The 14658-nt window shown below is 33.0% G+C and overlaps 2 protein-coding genes and 1 non-coding gene across 4 annotated transcripts; 1 reads left to right on the forward strand and 2 right to left on the reverse strand.

Annotated features, from left to right (window-relative positions):
• Nucleotides 1–656: 656 nt before the first annotated feature.
• On the reverse strand, nt 657–730 carry TRNAT-AGU (transfer RNA threonine (anticodon AGU)). The gene has a single exon. It is a non-coding gene; the product is annotated as a tRNA-Thr (tRNA).
• A 1406-nt stretch (nt 731–2136) lies between these two features.
• On the forward strand, nt 2137–2566 carry LOC132617067 (zinc finger A20 and AN1 domain-containing stress-associated protein 6-like). Its single transcript, XM_060331954.1, has one exon. It carries the CDS (start codon nt 2153–2155, stop codon nt 2564–2566), a length of 414 nt encoding a protein of 137 aa, XP_060187937.1. The 5' UTR covers nt 2137–2152.
• Nucleotides 2567–6773: 4207 nt separating this feature from the next.
• On the reverse strand, nt 6774–14417 carry LOC132617341 (proteasome subunit alpha type-2-B). Of its 2 annotated transcripts, none has more exons than XM_060332332.1 (12): nt 14268–14417; nt 13618–13689; nt 13454–13530; nt 12728–12792; nt 12062–12108; nt 10408–10483; nt 9981–10048; nt 8846–8915; nt 8511–8596; nt 7587–7649; nt 7236–7301; nt 6774–7155 (listed from the first exon to the last, which is right to left on the reverse strand). In XM_060332332.1, the coding sequence occupies exons 2-12, from the start codon at nt 13656–13658 to the stop codon at nt 7107–7109; spliced, it is 708 nt and encodes a 235-aa protein (XP_060188315.1). In that variant the 5' UTR covers nt 13659–13689; nt 14268–14417; the 3' UTR covers nt 6774–7106. The 2 variants fall into 2 exon arrangements, with proteins under 2 accessions (XP_060188315.1, XP_060188316.1); XM_060332333.1 differs by lacking the exon at nt 14268–14417 and adding an exon at nt 14143–14222.
• Between the last annotated feature and the right edge of the window lie 241 nt (nt 14418–14658).

A 14658-nucleotide genomic window follows, 5' to 3' on the forward strand; every position in this document is an offset into this window, starting at 1 on the left:
TTTTTTAATTTTCATGTAGGTGCCACCGTAGCATTACTTATGCCATGCGGACAATTTTTTTGAGAAAATTTCAGCTTCACTTGTCTTTTGAAGAGTGAGTTCACACATGTAGTTCAGGTGTGTTTTGCAAACTAGATAGGGATAGTTTGGGTAGTTTTCTTAACCTTATGATAATTTAGGTATGAAACTAAAAAAAAAAAAGTGATAGTTAAAGTGTGTTTTTGACCCTTATCTCTAATAATAATACAGTATATGTCATGTAAAGAAAGATAAAAAGGGATGATGACCATACTAAATAAAATAAAAGTGGAAAATAAGTGTTAAATAATGGTAATAATAATATAGTATATGTCATGTAAAGAAAGATAAAAAAGGATGATGATTGACGCTAAAGCCCAAGACATTGACAAGAGGGGTTGCTCAGATGGTAAGCGTCCTCTACTTTCAACCCGAAGATTGCGAGTTCGAGTCACCAAGGGAGCAAAAGAGGGAGCTCTGGGGGAGGGGGTTTAAAAAAAAAAAAAAAAAAAAGCCCAAGACATTATTTCACAGATTAGATGAGTTCGGAAAGGTAATTTTGACAGGTAACTGACAGTCAGGTGAAAGAAAAAGAAAAAGAAAAAGTAAACACAAAAAAATAGCGAAGTGTTTGCTTCTGCTCTCGGTGAGAGTCGAACTCAAGACCTCCCGCTTACTAAACGGGTGCTCTAACCAACTGAGCTACGAGAGCTGCTTGTTTGATTGGCTGCTATTAACATAGGGAAAAGGGTCACAAATGCCCCTCTACTTTGGAAAAAAGGCTAAAAATATTCGCCAAACTAATTTTTGGTCAAAAATATTCCTCCCGTCATTAAAGTCTTCAAATATACCACTGTCTTAACGGAAATCCGCAACATAACCCGATTTCATTTTTAAACCCGCTCCATTTAAAACCGACCTAACTAAATAAAAAACTCATATGGGTTGCCCGCTCCTATGCCTTGTGGCTCCAGATGTAGGACTCGGGAACAAGTTGGTCGCAAATGAGTTTTTTATGTAGTTGGGTCGGTTTTAAATGGAGCGGGTTTGAAAATGAAATCGGGTTATGTTGTGGATTTCCGTTAAGACAGGAGTATATTTGAAAACTTTAATGACGGGTGGGTATTTTTGACCCAAAATTAGTTTGGAAGATATTCTTAGCTCTTTTCCCAAAATAAATAGAGAGGCATTTTTCACCCTTTTCCCATTAATATATTTATTTAAGTTATAACCGGAAGTAGTTTAGCAGTTATGTTTACACTACTTTAAATAACCTGCAATTTCATCTTCTAGTTAACCACAAGCTCTAGTTTGGAAAGTAATTCTCTCACAAATATACCCTAACAGATCTTCCAATTTTTGTAAAAGATCAAGGTATATCCATTGATTCTTCCACAGGAAAAGGACAGTCAGAACTTCGTCAAAAAAGGAAAAGGACAGTCAGAAACCAAATAAATGCTAACTGTATTGGTCTCATTTATCTATAGTGCTTTCTTCGTCATAGATGTGATCTCGACGAAAAAAATTATACAATTTAAATTCGATTTACTTCTATTTATGCAAGTTTAATTTATCCTATTTATAAACACGTGCAAAAAATCTGCACAAGCTAACGTTATTTACTGTATAGAATCAGGATACTAAATAAAATTTTATTTGGAAAATAAAAATATACTATGGTTGCATGGTGCAAGGGCAAAGATAGAAACCTAAACGCAACCAAGTTTTCCATGCAACTAAGTTTCAAAACTAAAATAGTTTAGTTTGTGTATGACTGCAGAGAGATAGACTCTAATTCCTTCAATAACTTTGCATGATTAATTGAGAAACGAATTCCGGTAACGCGGAAAATATATTTCCTATTAAAATCTTTGTTGAGAAAGGAATATTAGTATTCCCAAACCAAAACCAAAAGAGTATAGGAAAAGGAAACAACAGCCGGTGCCAAATTAGGAAAGTCCTAATTTGATTTCAATATGGAATAGCACCTTAGTCCTATATATATACCACCACCAAAGGCAGGAGCAGCATTCATCAAGTAAGAACTACATACACCATCACCAACACTGATATATAATTTTCTCTAATATCTAAGACTTCAAGAAAAGAGAATTTGTACGTAACTCAAAGGAAGATGGCTTCTTGTGGCAAAGCAGAAAACCCAATTTTATGCGCAAGGGGTTGCGGTTTTTTTGGAACTCCAAGCAATCACAACCTTTGTTCGCAATGCTACAAAGCTTTCTTGAAAGAAGAAGAAGAAGCCAAGAATACAACAATCTTATCCGAGAAAGTATCATCTTTTACTATTGATGATTCTGTTACAACAGAGAAAGTTGGTTCGACGATGAAGATTAAGCAAAGATGCACGATTTGCAAGAAGAAAGTGGGATTAACAGGGTTCAGTTGTAAATGTGGAGGAATGTTTTGTAGGGTTCATAGGTACCCTGAAGAACATGCATGCACATTCAATTTCAAGTCTACAGGCCGTGTGACTTTGGCTAAGGAAAATCCTCTTTGCAAAGCTGATAAACTTGCGTTTAGGATCTAGGACATTGTTGTTGCTTATGTACCAGTTTGTTTGGATTTGCTTTCAAATTTTATCTTCTCTTTGTAGTTTGTAGAATAAATTTTCAATTTGTATCTCTATATTAATGCTTCACCCTCCCAAATTGGGTATATTGTTGCTATTGTTAATGTCAAAGTTTTGCTAATTTATAGATCAATTTTCCTCTCTAACAATTCGGGAAAAAATAAGATAAGATTCTCCTTCGACTCTTGGCTACAGATATCCTGATATAATTTTTCAGTAAAACACTATGTAGCATTGGAATATCCTCTACTTTTCAGTAAACCAAGAACTCAATGCCTCTATCTTTATGGTTAACCAACAACTAATGAATCTCAATATTCATGTAAACGGTATGAATTAAAAAGTAAAATTTAAAGATCTAGAAACTATTAACTAAGTTGATAATTGTCAAAAAAAAAAAAAAAAGACCCAATATAATCGTTTGTATATTACTATATGTAATAAGGGGGAATCCAAATTTTTTGTCGTCCTCACACCACTCCTTGACCCTATAAGGATGATCCACGTGGCTTGTCTTTTCCCCTACATCATTTCCACTTGGGCCTTATCAGGGGGGCATTTTAGGTATTTTCACATTTTTGTACTTTGAGATTTGTCTTATTTGGTAAACAATTTTTTGATTTAACTGTTGGACAAAGTCATTCATCGGGTAACACTTTTTTTGGTCTGAATACGATAGATATTATATATAATCAAAAAGGACTACATGGGAGCGCCCCAAGCTTGATTTAAGTTAATTACAGATATGAGGCAAGATTGGTTAGAATTACTAGCTACATGACTATTAGGTAGAACTTGTGCTTGCCAAAAACAACTGGTGATGTAATGGAGCTGCAGTAGTAGGATGCTCCATTGTAGCAGGAACACTTTTCAAACTTTCTTTGTGCACATGAATTGGTTGCTTTTTTTTTTAACAGAGAATTGGTTCTTTATTACCTCAATATTTTAATGAATTTTATGTAAACTATAAGCAATTTTACTCTACTATTAGTAAGAGAGAAACCCACTTTTGAATGAGAAGAATTGTAATTTATAGTATTTTTCGTATAGTTTTCAAGTATCTCAGTTTTAATTTTAAAATATTAGTCTAATCTAATTCAATTTGGCTTCGAAGATTAGTTAAATTGATTCGAGAAGCGAAACATGATACATATTTTATGCCAGAAGAAAATGCAATTAGATAATTTTATTTTTTAATTATAATTTAGTGGCATAATTTAAGAATTGATTGAATTTTGTGTTTACTAATAATGTCGCAATGTGCATATGATCACAAACACATGTAATCAATAAAGATTTCACTTGGGTAAATTTTAATTTTTTTTTTAAAAAAAAAAAACTGACTTGTAACATTGTTAAATACTTTTAAAATGTATCAAAAATGTAAATCTTAGTTCTTCCGTCTCAATCAAACAAAGGGTTTCAAAGTGAGAAAGTTAACTAATCTAATTTTACGTCCACTCTTTTAACATAAATTTACCTAATAAATGACTACATTGAAACGCGACTATAAAGTATTACTTTCATATATATTTTGAAAATGTTTGAAAAAATAATAGTTATAAAATAGTACAATTTAACTCTTCAAATGGCAATAATACTAAAATTGAAAAAGCAAGTTAAATTTTTTCACATTTTTTAATATTGAAATATTTTGCTAAATGGGACTATCAATGTTTTACATAAATTGGGGGAAAATGGTTTAACGCACTTTTGGAAGGAAAAGCAAAGTTTATAAAGTAAGAAAAAAAAATTATTTGCATGAACTTTTCGAAAAACAATTTTGTTGTTTAATTTGAAGAAACGCTAAAAAATATTTTGCAGTACCAGAACTTATAATTATCTAACTTAAAATTCTATATTTACTTATCAGTTACTTCATTGATTTCATCATATTTTAATAATATTTGTAGCATTAAATATGTTTGATGTTGGCTTGGGCTCGGGCTTAGCACGGGTCAAATGCCAGTAGTTATTACTCCGTATATATAAGGGAGGATTCATGATTTTTGTAGTCCTAACAACCTCAAAACTTTCATTTTTACCCCAATTTTGGCATTTATTTACATAGTTACCTACATGTAATTTGATAACTTTTGAAAAGTTTGATGACAATTATACCCCAAAAGCCAACAAAGGTAGAGGACACTTGGCAATTATCAACAATTTTTTTCAAAAGTTAAGGGCTCCATGTATCCTCATTTAGATAAGTAAATTTTTATATACTATCAAGAAACCATATTAAATTAAATAATATTTAATTAAGGATAATTTAGTGAAAAGACTTCTTAATTTCTAGGTATGAGTGATTTGTTAGAGCCAATTTTTTTTTCCAACTAAAGCCTTTATTAGGTCTTACTTTATATTTAAACATGCCCTACGTCACCTACCGAGACGAAAGCCAAAGGTGAGTCTCCATATGCTTCTCTCTATTAAACATCCAACATTTTACTTCTTTAGTGATATCATATGTGCTTACAAATGTATGAAATGTGTATGTGTGCGCGGAATTTTTAATATAATTTTCATACACAAAATTGTGAGCGAAAACTTTAAGCCTTGAATATTGTATGAAAGTTGTTACAATGTTGTTGTAGTTGTATTTATTTTCCAGAAACCTAATATGAACTTTATATACAAAAAATGTGAATGAAATTCTAAGTCTTAAGCGAGATACACACATTTCATACCATTCTCATACATAAAATTTTGAGCGTAATGTTTAAGCCTTGATCGAAATATACACATTTCATATGTTCTTTATACATAAAATTTGAGCGAACTTTTTAAGTCTTGAGCAAGATATACACATTTCATACACAAAAATTTGAGCGGTTATTTTAAGTCTTGAATGTTGTATCAAAGTTGTATACAATGTTGTTGTAGTTGTATTAATTTTACAGAAATCTAACATGAACTTTATACACGAAAATGTGAGTGAAATTTTAAGACTTGAGCAAGATACAAATTTCATATTGTTTTCATACACACAATTTTGAGCGGATTTTTTAAGCCTTGAACGAGATATACACATTTCATACATTTTTCATACACTAAATTTTGAGCGAACTTTTTAAGCCTTGAGCGAGATATACACATTTCATACATAAATTTTTGAGCGAAAAAAATATTTATAAAAAATATATATATTAATTATTATCTAAAAAAATTAATAATAATAATAATAATAATTTTTTTTTTTTTTTTAAAAAGCATGTTTTGTATAGGGTTTGTAATGTTATGTTTTGTAAATATGAAACTATCGTCACGTTTCGTAAATATTTCTCCTTAAATGTATATATACGTAGTTGTCCCTTTATTGAATTTCACCTGAAACTAAGGTTAAAAAACACATTTGACTAGCATAAAGCCTTGACACATAAAATAATAAGTGAAAAATTAATAAATATCAAAACAAAGCTATTTCTATCTATAAATAACAATCACATGCTCACAAATTCATAAAAATACAAAAATAATTTCAAATTTATGATCTTCGACGAGTTGTAATTATCATACTTTAGCATGTTAGTTTATAAAATATCGAATTACTTGCGCCCTTCTAGTATTTGCTAATTTTCCTACCAAACTTATTTTCTCATAAATATTTTTTTTTTAAAAACTATCCAATTATATGACGCACAAACTTTAATAATTATGAAAATTTATAAACAAAATATGATTAATCTGCAATTACATTAAATTAATTATTTACTAAAAAAAGTGACCCAATTTATACTTATTTCATAAAACTTACGCATTATTTTTATATTTTGAATTTGGACCCAGGCTTAGCATGAACCTTCGGCGACCACGTTTTCCTTACATGTTTTCTAAATTATTTGAATTATAAATTATCACGACTTATAGTATTTTTTAAGTAGTACCTAAATATTAAATTTTATTTTTACAAACTTAAAAAATCTATGTTCAAATTTAAGGTCAAAGTTATAAAATTTAACCCTCATACTCCGATAAGGTTCACATAAATTGAAACGGAAGGAGTATATCTTATAATAATACATGACGTATCTTATAATAATAATACAGGACGACCTTATTGTTTCTATTAATTACTTAATTTCCCAAATTTGCGCTCGTGACGGAGCCCAGAAATTGTTACTACTAGTTGAAAATATTGTTCCAATAACTACATATGCTTCAATAAAAGAAAAATGAAAATGCTGTTCCAATAATTATATATGCCTTCCGTTTTCAAAGACATTGTTCGGACATTAAGAGGGTTGCTCACGCAATGTATCATATGTTTCCTTGAACAATCTGTAAATTCAAGAAACTGAGAAAGCCCACATATTAAACTTTTCAGAGCATCAATCAGGCAATAAACAACCATAACATGGCCAAATATACAACCAAGTTTGGTTTGATTAAAGTCAAATTATAACAAAGCCAACAAGAAGCTCCAATAGTAGAGCCTTCCCCCGTCCGCGCTTCCTACCCAACTACTACTTCCATTTCCTTTCGGCAGAAAGAAAATCTATTCCACTTCTTGTAGGTAATCATCTATTTCAGTTGGCGTGAGAACTCTGCAAGGACACTACTGTTTTAGTAACTGGCTAACAAAGTGAACTAATGTTAAAACTCTAAAGGACAAGAAGACACTTACCTGAATACTTTGTCTGTTCCAATAATGCCAATCTCAATATTTTTGCTGGAGATCTGTCCCTCGAATCTGGATGAACACCGAAAATAAGTTATCTTTAAGAAACCTTTTGGTTGTATTATTGTTCAGGATTTTATTTGTAAGGTCATTACAATTAGGTGTGGGGGGGTGGGGAGGTGGGGGGTGGACGCGTTGATGAAGAAACTTTGCACTGACAACTACAACTGCACAGCAAGCAAGCAATGGTGATGGTGATGGTGGTGCGACTCAGACAATTCAAGTGCATGCGATTTCTGATGTATGTTTGACATGAAGATTAGACAACTCCTGCATAGAGGAATAAGTTAAGCTTACCCCTCTTTCAATGTCAGTATAGCAGTGTGTACAGCGTCATCGAGCTCCATTTCCTCCGTGTACCTGAGCGGAACAGAAACGTTAATAGAAATTCAATAGTAATCAAACAGAGTGAAAAGCACCCCAAATAGGCTCTGTAGTTGGCCACTAAGACAAGGTTCAGTATGCAGACAACGTTTGACATTGTAGGATAAAAAAATGGTTAACATCCTTCATGTCAAAGTTTGACCTATAACTCCAATTGCCAGTGCCCGCTGATGTGACATAGCAGTATGGGCAGAAGCCCCCGCTTCAAACAAAATCATTTGTTCATTACCAACAATCCTCTTCCTAGGTCATTCGTAGAAAGTGCAATTAAGCCCATCCATCATTACAGATTCTCTCCTTTTTCACCGCAACTGCCTTCTGTTGCCATGAGGCGTATAAATTACAACTTGGTTTGGGTAATAACCCTTGTCACAACAAGAAGAATAATAGAATAAAACCAGATGCAAATCATTGACATATTCAAAAAGTGAAAAATGTATTCCCTGCATAAACGCTGTTCCAACTATTTTTTGCAACTTTTGGTAAAAGAAGGGGAAGTACAAGAAGCAGTGTAGAAGCAGGTTGCTACGAAGATGGTGCACAGCAAAAAAAAAAAGTCTATCATCGATGGGATGAAGAATTAGAAATTTGTGGGTCATTGAGGAGTTATCGTCGCTCTCATTTTACCGAAATTATTAGGCGCTAATTCATGAGGTAGCTGCTCAAGATGAGCCTTCTAAAACTGGTAGTAATTTTAATATCAAATCACACAGTAACTTCGAGTGTAGACCAGTATTGAAACGTTAAAAAGATAGCACTAGAAATGAGAAAAAGGGGTTAAACTTTTTTTTTTTTAATGAATAATACAATTAATTTTTTTAATGAATAGTGATTCACCTCTTCTCGAGAAATGTCTTTGCATTAGAGACATTCTTCCCCATAGCCGAAGCCTTCCAAGAGAAGTACGAACCAGATGGATCCACCTAAAATTAGAAAAATAAGCTGAATATGAGAAGAGTTCAAGCAACGAAGGAACCTGCAAGGCTGCAACTCAGTAAACAAGCTTTATAAAGAATAAAAGCTCCCTGCCATAGTCATAAATGAAGCACCATGGAGAAAATCTAAACAAATAATGGAAATTCACCGCACAAAGTATAAACCATCAAATCAGACACACCTCAAGAACAGAAAACGATACTGAGAGATCACACCAGCACTCATAGACAATATACCTGATATAGCTGTGGACCCTTGTCATCAAATCCCGCAACCAAGAGTGAAACACCAAAAGGTCTTACACCACTGCACCGGAAAAACAGAAAAACAAAGGGAAGTAAGGGATTGACCAAGAAGATTGTAGAGTATGAACTCTTTCTTGAACATCCAAAAGAAAATCATGAATAGATACAGATGAAATATTGAAATCTGCATTAGTTTCAAGACATATATGCCTTTGCCTGCTTTACAGTTGATAGTTTGATGGATCTGAAGTGTTGAGGTCAACAGAACATTGAATATCTATTTTAACATGAAAAGAGAGCCCATCAAACGATCAAAAAAAATTAGGGATCAAATTTAAACTCAACTTTCAGAAATGCTTCCGTTCTTCCCGCTTGAAGTACCAAAAAAGTGGCTGAAAATGGGAATTCATGAAAACAAAATTCAAAACTGCAGTACATGTTGCTTCCACCATCCCATGGGACCTCCTCTTATCTCGAGTTTATTAGCTCATCCATAACTAGAGTAAACAAGTAGGGGCTCAATACTGATCCCTGATGTAGAGCTAACGATATGGGAAACTCCTTTGTATCTCCTACTACTGTTCATGCTAGCGATGACTCCTTTATACATGTCCTTTATGACATTTACATATTTAATATGAATTTCTTTCTCTCCTGTTTCATCGTATGACTCGTGATTTTAATGCTACTATAGTTTGAACAACTTATGGCATCCATGAAGCCATAATTACGAATGTTATTTGCAAGATAGAAACTGAAGTGACAAGACGGCTGAATCTAGAACAGCGAACTTCACAAAGATGCTATCCACCCACAGTAATTGGTTTAAATTTCAAAATATTATGAGTAATTATTTTTATACTAGTTCATAAATTCCGCTACAAATCATTGGGGAGCATAAACTTTGTTCAGTTCAGCATCAGTCCGTTATTAATCTAAACTTACGTTAAATACGTGAAAGCAACGGGTCTGCCACTTAGGCTAGGGTAATATCAAAGATAGTCTTGACAATGAGAAGAGAAACACAAGGCAGATAAATACAAGAGGACTAAAGATTTGAAATATGACCAGTACATATTATAGGACCCTTCATGTAAAGTGGAAGCATAGAATAAAAGAGTAGTACCCTGATTGGGTGAATTCCTGCATGACAGCTGCAGTTTCCCTCACCAGCTGTGTGACAGGGATTGGTTCCTATGCAACAACACAGACAAATCAGGCAAATGTAGAAGCAACAAAGTATGCTAAGGAAACATTCACATTAAAGAATTCTCATGTGAGACAAGTAACAATGCACGTTAGAGGAAAAGGGAGATCCAATAGAAAAGGCCTGCCTTCGTAAAGTAAGATTAGATCTTAGCACCAATATGAAGAAGCATATCAGATTATCACAAAATTAGTAGGAGAGTCATATCGACTGCAGGGATCTCAGACCAGCAAAGAAGTACTTGAATCATTTAGGAATTACTGCACTTGAATCATGGAATTCATATTTGATAAAAGCAAATTCATACTTTTTTTTTTTTTTGGGTAAAGTAAAAGCAAATTCATACTTTATAGAGTCGGTGATATTGCTCAGCCGACTTTCTACTTTTCCGAACCAGAACTCGAGAGTCAGGGCCCATGCCACTGCAAGAAAGAAGTAATAAATGTTGGTATAAGATATATTGCCAGAGGTAACCAATAACCACAAGAAACATAAAAAGCATCCCCTGGAAGGATAATCATAGAACTAAGACCATTTGCAAGGCATATATTGATGCTTTACTGACATTGTTGATAATTTAGGGTCAGAGGTAGCACCAAGAGCAAGAAAATAACATCAGCTTACAAAGGTTCCATCCTTCCATGTGTAACAAGTCTTTAGTTATAAGTACTAGTGAATAGAAACTAGCCAAGCAAGGCAAATCGCCAATCGCTTTGTCGACCCAACTACAGAGAAAGCACCACGCCCATAGGCTCGGCCGAACTGAGCTGCCCAGGCTGCTAGCGACAACCAGGTACTTTCATTTCACAATTCAATTCGGTTTAATAAAATGAAAGTGCATAATTCTTCATTACTAACATTTCAATCAAGTTTCTCTATAACTTTATGGATTTTTCCCCTTAAACTAAAGCCTAGTCCTAGCAAACAGTGTTAAAATTTAGGTGTAGCATCTCAGAAATATCTTAGTGTTAACCTGTGCATTAGTAAAATGTTTGATTACTCAAAAAAATTAGGTATCAAATAGCATCTCATCCCACGATATCTATTAGGTTCCACATTTATACTTAGATCAAGAAAGAATCTTTCGATGTAGATCCATGACAATGCATCACGGCTGTCAATTCCAATCATGTGAATGTTACTCGCCAATCATGTGAATGTTCCACATTAAAGCAAAAAAGTATGCTAAGGAAACATTCACATTCACATTAATTAAATATGATTTTGAAGAAATACAACAAATCTGTTGGGACTACTTGATTTGTTACTCGCCCATAATTTCTTCTTTAGAGAAAAGCTCTTTGAGATGATTCTTTACATAAGTTACACAAACCTTGCTCCACAAACTGTCAGTATAAGGCCATTTAAAAGTGCCTCTGCAATTATTTTTCATACTTGGCGGTGCTTAGTATTGTGACTAAACACAAACATATGGCATATCTATGTATGAATCATTGGAAATTACGATAATTAAAATCATTTGCATTCTTTTTTATGATGGGGTGTATTGGCTAGCTCGTGTACAACTCTTTCATTCCACTGAGCACCTACTACCTTCCACTATCACAGGTACATAATAACTTTGATTACCGAGGTTTAGGCAACTTCAAAGAAATCACCTAGTGCCTTTTTGCCACCGCTGGGGATTTAAACCTAAGACCTTATAGTTCTCCTCCCACTTCATTAGCTCACACCCTTGAGTACAACATCATTTTCATTCTTATTTCATGGACACTCAGTTACTGAATCTAGAATTCATACATAAAAGAAAAAGAAAACAAAAAGAATTTGTTATAGGTTAACTAACTAGGCAATAGGAAAGTAACTCAATGGGTCCATTGCGATTTACATAGCCAAGAGCACAACCAGAATTAGTCGTTTAGTCAATCAATACCGATCCATTGTATTGGCATGAAACTTAAACTATAATCATTAAGAAAACTAACGAAAGATCCAACCCGACAGGAAAGTTTTATGCTCTATCATATAAAAGATGGTACCTGTAGACAACTCCAATATTTGGTGTTAAAATCTGAATTTTCTGCACCTGTTATACATTTCAAAGAGTCAAGGATAGATAGGATAACTACAAGGAAATCATAACATGGCAAAGGTTAAGGAATGTCAAGCAAAAACAAAGAAAAAACTATTTGAATTCCATTGCAGTCCCAAACACCGATATGTATGAAACTTAGTGATAAAAGTTCAATAATACTACGAACTTGAATGCACTTGTTGGTATGCAGTAACCTGGCGACTGCATTTTTCAATATTATTGAGAATATAACTTTACAGGGCAGTAAACTAAGCATTACGAATAAATTTATAGATCTTGAACACATACACAAATTCAAAGAGACTGATTATTAACTTAATGAAAAATCATCATATTTTTCAATCTTGACGAAGCTCAATTGGGCGTCAGACCAGGGGATTCATAGATGGACTAAACACAAGATATTCTTCATTTATGCCTAACTTTTTACTAAACTAAAATCTTCTACTCACAGTCATTGGAAATTTTTATCAAGAAAAAGGAACAGTATCAAAATAGAAGAACCTTTATCTTTGATTAGCCATCAACAGTCAGTCTAGCTACTATAATTAACAACGAACATTCACCCATAAGTAGACAACAGAGGATACGTTTAAAAGAATATACTTACAGACGCTTCATCAACTAAGATGGATGGTAATTTCTTCTCAGTAGCAATTACAACACCATTAGCAGCTGCAGTCATCCAGTTGGATATATAAAATCAATACATGAAAACAACTTAAAATCGAGCTAAGAAAACAAAAGAAGTTTGAAGCTTTTCCACGAGGAATCTCTTTAATGATATACAGAATAACACCACAATACCTGAAGGGCATATGTGTATCCTATTATTGCTCTATAAAATCACAACTACATTCCTCAGTCTTCACTAAATTAAAGATCCCAGTATGGAAATGCAAGTCACCCATGTTACAAAGCCATAGACATTTAAATCAAAGACTAAAAGTAAAAGGATATTACAAGATTTGCTTTGAAATGGAGTCAACTTGTTCAGCATCCCTACTCTAATTTTTCTTTATACTACTCCCTCCGTCACAATTTAATTGTCTTACTTCAGAGTGCCTCTTTCTATATTTAGCAAGTTGACAATACAAACATCCTACATGGAAAGTTTATAACCACAAGATTCAAAAGTCTCTCTTTATTTCTTAAACTCCCTGCCTAGTCAAACTAAAACGCTTATATTGGAACGGAGGGAGTATAAAGCAAGTGAACATGTCGAATCGCAATAGTCGTGGGACTTATGTTAAAGCTATTTCTATATCAAATAACTTTGCATGTTAAAGCTATTGCTATATCAACAAATTTGCACTTAAATTAGACCTTTCGTTACCTTTAATTCCTAACGATGTTTGACCAGATCCAACAGCAGTCAAAGCATGCTCAATCTGAACCAACTTTCCAGATGGACTATATGACACAACATATTACAATATCAAACATCACAATCAAAAAGAAATTACTATATAATTAATCCAACACATACAACCTCTATACCTGAAAGTGGTAAGCGAAAAAGAGTACTGACTATCACCCATTGAATTAAAGGACTAGTTTTCAGTTTAATCCCTGTAAAATGATAATATGCAGATCAAAAACATTATAAGTTAAGAGAGTATAATCACTAACATCCTTACTGAAATTTCTAAATCACTATTTTGAACCATGATTAACTAATTCGCCAAAAAGGTAAATCGATCGAACCAATAAAAAGCTCAATTATTTTCTACTTCCCTGCAACTAAATATCATCTTAATTTTTTTTAACAATGTTGCAGCGATCTAACCAAGTATGCTCCCAGGATCTAATTTCTATAACAAAAATAAAAATTGAAAAAAATGTGCGCAATCTACTTTATTCGATACATAAAAATACAAAGATTAGTCAAAAAGAAGGTCAAATTACACATGAATAATTTTTCGTTAAGAAAAAAAAAAAAAAAACTAAGTAAGTGAAAAGTGGATTTAACTAGAAGATGTGCACAATCTACTTTCATCAATACATAAAAACAGAAAAATTAACCTTAAAAAGGTCAAATTACACATGACAAAAAAATTTCGTAAAACCTAAGTAAGTGGAGACTAAAAATTCAAACACATTGTAACAATCTATATTTATGGTTGCATTAGAGATCAAATTTCACATACAATTGAAAGATTATGCAAAGTTTGGGCAGTAAACAGGATTTGCAGAAATTGGGAGTGTAATAAATAGGCTTTGTCGACTGATACTTTTCTTCTGCTTGAGGAACAAGAAATATATATTGGACGAGAAAGATGGCACTTAGCTCCCGAAACTCTTTTCTCAAGTCTAATGTTGTCCCTAAACTAATATTTTAGGCGATTAGGACATCGAACTATACTTGTTTCAGCTTCAACCGTCCATATTTTTAATTTGGTTTAAGGATTTATTAGGAGTGGTAAAATTAGTACACAAAAATATGACCTGCCTAAAAGCCGAAGTTATTATTTGCCTAACCCGCTAAAGATGTTCATGTTTACTAATTCTGTCTATTTTGATCCGTCTAAATTCAACTTA

This window comes from Lycium barbarum, chromosome 11 (assembly GCF_019175385.1).
Source record: "Lycium barbarum isolate Lr01 chromosome 11, ASM1917538v2, whole genome shotgun sequence".
NCBI lineage: Eukaryota > Viridiplantae > Streptophyta > Magnoliopsida > Solanales > Solanaceae > Lycium > Lycium barbarum.

Bases quoted from the DNA above. Each gene is read 5' to 3' on its own strand.
- LOC132617341 (XM_060332332.1), bottom strand. From the start codon at position 13,658: ATGGGTGATAGTCAGTACTCTTTTTCGCTTACCACTTTCAG. The intron at 8,916-9,980 runs GTACTACTCTTT...TTTCCGGTGCAG, and splicing joins CAGGAATTCACCCAATCAGG to TGGTGTAAGACCTTTTGGTG. The intron at 8,597-8,845 runs GTATATTGTCTA...TTCTAATTTTAG, and splicing joins AGGGTCCACAGCTATATCAG to GTGGATCCATCTGGTTCGTA.
- LOC132617067 (XM_060331954.1), top strand. From the start codon at position 2,153: ATGGCTTCTTGTGGCAAAGCAGAAAACCCAATTTTATGCGCAAGGGGT.